Source organism: Tigriopus californicus, chromosome 12, assembly GCF_007210705.1.
Source record: "Tigriopus californicus strain San Diego chromosome 12, Tcal_SD_v2.1, whole genome shotgun sequence".
NCBI classification, from domain to species: Eukaryota; Metazoa; Arthropoda; class Copepoda; order Harpacticoida; family Harpacticidae; genus Tigriopus; species Tigriopus californicus.
The window spans coordinates 11,172,241-11,178,178 of NC_081451.1; the positions used below are offsets into that span (position 1 = coordinate 11,172,241).

Sequence of the window (5,938 nt, forward strand, 5' to 3'; positions counted from 1 at the left end):
ATAGATGACTCGATACGTAGATCAATAAGACTCATTGCCAATCAATTGCTCTCCTGTAGAACGCTTCATAAAACGCAGTTGAGCAAGTTGTCTGACTGCATTTTTAAGAACGATACCATGACGGGGCGTTGATGGGGCTCAAGTTGCAATTTTCATCCTTGTGGTGGTAACACTGACCTGAAACGCCAGGAACAATCCTGGCTTCAGGCCGACCTCCAGAGGTGTTGGCATTATCTTGATTGCTTAAAGGTGCAATCATGTCGCCCACATTCTAGCACATTGTTAGGAGATTGAAACGAAATTCCGAATGCCTCATCATTGCGTTGCAATTTCGGATACATTTTGTTGCACTTTCGAGGTTCGTTGCTAAACAAGGGCAATCAATAGAATATGTCATTTGCTCTGCTGATGACCGAATCTGTTTCGATATTTCAGGTGTTTTATGCCCCCCAAAAGCATGTTTTTATTATTCCACCGCTCTTTCTACGTGTATATTTGTAAAATTCAAAAGACATTAAAATAAAACAATAAAAGCGAACGTTTCATGGGAATAATTCAACTTGCCTATTGATAGCCAGATCTCCCAAATGTCATTGACCCTTGCCACCCAGCGTCAGTTGACCTGCAAACATGTTCATCCAGGCAAAGCCTCTGTCGAGCTAAGGCATTTCAGTTACTTGGTTTTCTATGGGTTTGAACCATCGCTTGAGCTCAATAAACAGATACACCTCGAGGAATTGATGTGGTTAAAAACTTTCAACCTGTGACAGACAAATGAACATTTACATGATTGAAGTGAGTACATCACACTTTCACTTCTTGTCTCGTGATAAAGAAAGGATATTTGGTTGAGTGACTAAATTTGCTGCCTCAAAGGCGAACTATGAAATTGTGAAAAAAGAAAACATTTTTCTTCAGATGGCATTGTAAGATTTTAACTTGCACACAAACAGACTCTTTGATAAATTGAAACATTGTTTTATGAGAGGTTCAGAGCTCATCCGACACTTAATGATATCTTTGGTATTCAGTCTCAGAAGTATTTGTTACTCACGACTAGCGGTTGAATACCATCCCATTTTATAAACACCTGTATAGATCTTGTTTGAGAATTGGATATTTGATTCAACGATTGATTATTCAAATGAAATATGTCATTCTATTGACAAATCAGAAATGGGAACTTTCGTCGCAAGTTGCTGCCTTAGTGAATTTTCAGTCGTATTCTTTCCCTAAAGGGTAAAAAGACGAGGATTGCACGGTTCGACAAATCGCATTCTAGGGTCAATTTTAAAAGGTACTTCATTAATGTGAATAAGCGAAACGCATGCTGTTGGGTACGGCACATTATTGCTCGAACAGACCCTGCCCCAATCGTTTTCACAAAAAAGTTAATCCAAACTTATCCAATTTTGCTTCAAAGCCTCACTCCATTTTGCTGCTGGCGAACAATTTAAAAGAAAATGAGTACAAAGTGATCGAAAAATGGTAAAATTGTGTGGATCCAAAAGCCTCAGACACTTACGTATATTTAAGAACAAACTCGTTTCTGCCCTTTCAATATATAACCAAATAACAGACCTGATGGCCATAAAACGTACCATAAAATAGACGGCATCTCATTTATGCACAACTTGGGAAAAGTACAAATTTAGTAAAGGGGGAGTTTGCAAAATGAATAATGGAATGTTGAATTTATCATTAAATAATATCTTTCAAAACTTTTTTTCGTGATGACGTTTTGCCTTTTGCTTTGATGAGCAGNACTGCTAAAGCTAGACATAAACATAAATGAGCAATAAACTTATTAGGTTTTAAAGTAATTACGTCTTACCAAAGAGCCGTGAAAAACCAAACCTGAATTACTTTAGCTTTTATTTAATGAACAAATATCTGTTATTCACATTTAAAATAACATAGTTTACTTCATTCAAGCACATCAAGTAATCATCAAAAAGTCACTTAAGTTAACCATACGTTATTTTTTATCAACGTTTAACAACCTGTCTGTCAGACATTCATTTTGATAAGTTATACATTGTGGTGATGACAACTGAGAAAAGTCAGCTTGTTGTGGTGTCACAACCACCGTGTCTCTCTCACTCTCTCTCTTGGCGCGTTCAAAGTTACCAAAGATGAGGGGTGCGTGCACTTGGCTCTGAGTCTATGTTGTGTGCAAACGTCAAACCAAGACCATCCATTATAACAATACGGAAGAGTGCTATGAATCTCCCTAAAATAAGATTTCTCAACAACAGACCCACAAGACAAGCCTAAGGGAATACCATACCGAAAACATGAAAATGATGCAATGGAAAGTGAGACCCATCCCTCTGATGTTATTGGTGCCAATATTAATGTTCACGAAAGTGTGCTACGATTGGCAAAGCCTTATCGTTCCCAACGTCCGTATCAACTCAACAGCTCCAACTAAGGCAACAAGAATCCAATCCCTATCTAATGACCTCTCTGTAAAGGCCAACTCATCAAAGATTGTGAAGCCTTTCAAGTGGCTATCAATGTTCAAATATTTTGCCAAAGGATTGATTCACAAGGAGTCTCCATGGAAAGTACCGGAGGAGCCCAATGATCGTGACTTGCAGCCAATTTTGGCCCACCCACCTAAAGTATGGATTTCATTGTCAGTGTGTTTCTCTGGAAATACCAAATATTACAAGAAAGAAAACTTTCCTTATTTGAATGCCACTCAAATGGCCGTTGAGTTGTGGCGCGAAGTTGCTAATTTGTCGACCGTTGTGCAAGTGGTGTATGACAAAGACGGGCTGAATGCGCCCAAATTGGAAGAATTTAACACGTACCTGAGGAATCACGGAAGCCTTGTCTATCCAATTGTAAATAATGGGGTAAGAGCGAATTAATAGTTAATCCCTATCAATTTGAGTTATCAATTAGATAATGGCTGGATTCGTGGATGATCAGCTAACCTCTCTCGTCTCACTAGTGAGACGACTGCCACAGTGGTTCAAAAGCCTTTTTGAAGATTGACAGAAATGTCCAAACAAATCCTGGTAACTTTTAAGCATTTGGGTGTTTAATCTGGGCCAGAATGCGATAAATCAATCCGATCAAAATTCCTCCTTGTAATTTTACGAGGTAAAAACTGGAAAAGATGGACTTGAGTCTTTTTCTCAACTCTAAATAAAGCTATTTGACACCTTGATGAGACGGGTGAGACATGAGGAGAGGGAGACGACCGTATCCAAGAACCCAGATTTGATGTTTTCGAAACATTGCCCATCGAACCTTAGGACCATCCAATTCAAGTTATATAACTACAGACGGTCCTGAAATATAAACATACATTTCTTGTTGTATAGTTCTACTATTTGACCTTGCCTGGATGCGCTCAAAAATCTCTTGAGGACTTCATATATGGTAGAATACCATCGGATTCCAAGAATGGAAATGACACTAAAGCAAGAAGTGAAACTTCTCAAGTTGAATTCAAATGGTGCCAAAATGAAATAGACAAACGGAACCATTTATTAAAGAAAGTTCTGTGGACGAACGAGAACACCTCTTCAATAAAGATTTATGAGCACCATGGTAAACTCCAAAACGTCACCTTGTTCACATCTCGGGTGGAAACCGCCTCAAGAACCAACACCTAATATACCGAGAGAGTCTCCCTGTTAAAAGGGGTATTGACTCTTCCAAGTAGCAACTGAGTGATGATATCAGCACAAATTTCGGGCGGTCATTGCGGCACTTTTCAAAAGAGTAGAGGTACAAAAAAACAAAGTACAAAGCACAATTTTAGACAAAAACCGTTTCCAAGGTTTCAAAAAGTTTTTTTGTAAAATTGAAATTTCTAAAAGAGCAAAAATGGCTTTTATCAGCTAAAAAGTTATTTTCAAGCATGTTAATGAGTAAAACTGTGATGGATTACTAAAACACAATGCTAAATGAACCACTCCTTTTATGGAAATGGTTTTTAGTTTTATTGGTATTAGAATGAAACAAAGTGATGCACAAGTTCACTGCCCCAGAGTTGTATGAACTCGACCGATTGGCAAAGGCGATTAGACCAAGCTTAACCTCAAAGTACAGTCGCAAACGGTTGAATACACCGCACTGATATGTTTGAAGCTTCACAATACGAAGAATCACTGTGAAGCTATGCAGTATGCACTGATACCAACATAACACATACTTCATTTCGACCACAGCATCATCTAGAAATAGGCTCACAATTCGACGTCGGTTTTACACATCCCCATCTTGTGAAAGAAAGTTATTGCCGAACGCTTTGATGGTAGAGTAGCTCGATTCAGAATGAGAAACATAGAGCAAATGAAAAAAAACCACTTTTGTGAGCTTCATATTGCAAATTCATATTTCATTTTATTCTTTCAGGAATATTGAACATTTTTTCTTTCCTCAATGCCTCAATTGCAATAACAGTTGAGATAGAATAAGACTTCTTTGATACAAACCATTTGAAGAATGAGTAAAAAAGTAAGAATTTGAAAAAGCTCTTTTTGTGCTCTGATCAAGAAAAATGTATCAAGATATACATATTGTTTGGCCGAAAAGGGGCCAATCTGTTTTCATAAATATATCATTCCGACCTCTATTATTAACTCTGTAAATCTTGATGTAGTATGTAAAACATGAAACAGGCTAAATTACATGTTTTTCGCAATCACTTAACTAAAAAGCATCTTTGTTGAAAAGTTATGTCAGCTCAGAGTAACAAGAATAAGGTAAAACATCAAAAAAGGAATATTACAGTGTGAATGTTACGGCCAAGAAAGTGTGGTCGCATGAATGAACATTTTGCATGAAAGAGTGACACATGATCGAGATTTTCCTCTTCCACATGCCAACCATACTTCCACCACACCAATTATGTGGCAAGAGGTATGCAGTATTCTTGTTTATGTAGTTCGTACACGTATTTGCTTTTGGCCATTTTTTGAATTTTGGTCATATTGGCCGTAATATGATTGCAAATATACAAAGCAATAACCGTATACACTCTCAAAACCATTGGCTTCAATCTGCCATCACATGACTAACGATTTTGGTCTCCTCAACTCGACCATATCGGTTTTAGGACGTAAGCCAGTTATGAACTGTCTGAAAGAAATGAGCACATGGTTGAAATATTCAAATATATGCTCAAAATAGTGTAATGTGGGGTATTTTGAATGTGTCACAAAAGCCAAACTTGTTGTTCATAGTTTCCTGATTCCAAAGAGTGCAAATACGGTGAAGCAAATTTGAATTTGAGGTTTTAAAAAGGCTGTGAAATATTTCATGCCAACCAAAGCAGAACTTTGGGAATTGAACCCTTTTCACTGATTGAATTGTCTCCACTTTTCTGTCAAAGCTCCAAGCAATTCTTGATCTTCCAAGCATATCATTGTGTTATTCAAAGCCGGAAATTCTGTTTCTTTTGAAGCAAATTGTTATCAGCATGAATGGTATTTGGGTTGGCCAATTACATCATACTGAGAAGAAGTTTGAAAGTACTTGATGTCGTTTTAAAAAAAGGCTAATACGTATCAATCTAACGTAGAATGAAATCTCAACTTTGAGCCAGACTAAACATCTAGTGATAAAGAGTAAAGATGCAAAATGGAGGATATCATATCTTGCTCATAAAGTTTTGGTTTTAAACTGTCACCACTGAAATTGTTCTACAACAGAGATATACCGGGTGTCTAGGATAAGACTAGACAAACTGATCGCATTCACTTAAAAAGCATCAGTGTTTTTATAAATCCAATTTTCAAAGGGGGAGATAAGTCGCTGTTTAGTAACTTTAAGCTGATTTATCTTTCTTCGAATGTTGCGAAGGTGTTTGAGAAGATTATGAAGTTCAAACTTGTTGAATTTCTTGAAATTCATGAAGTTCTTCCTCCGAGCCAGCATGGGTTCCGAGCACATTTTAGCACGGTTACCCAACTGA

The 5,938-nt window shown here is 37.4% G+C and overlaps 1 protein-coding gene across 1 annotated transcript in view; it reads left to right on the forward strand.

The window, feature by feature from the left end:
• The first annotated feature begins 2,182 nt into the window (after positions 1-2,182).
• The window catches only part of LOC131891670 (uncharacterized), a 13,134-nt gene continuing 9,378 nt past the window's right edge, over positions 2,183-5,938 (forward strand). The window contains exon 1 of the mRNA XM_059241298.1: positions 2,183-2,864. Coding sequence (XP_059097281.1) covers positions 2,298-2,864 — 567 coding nt within the window. The 5' untranslated portion in view covers positions 2,183-2,297. The remainder of the gene's footprint in view (positions 2,865-5,938) is intronic.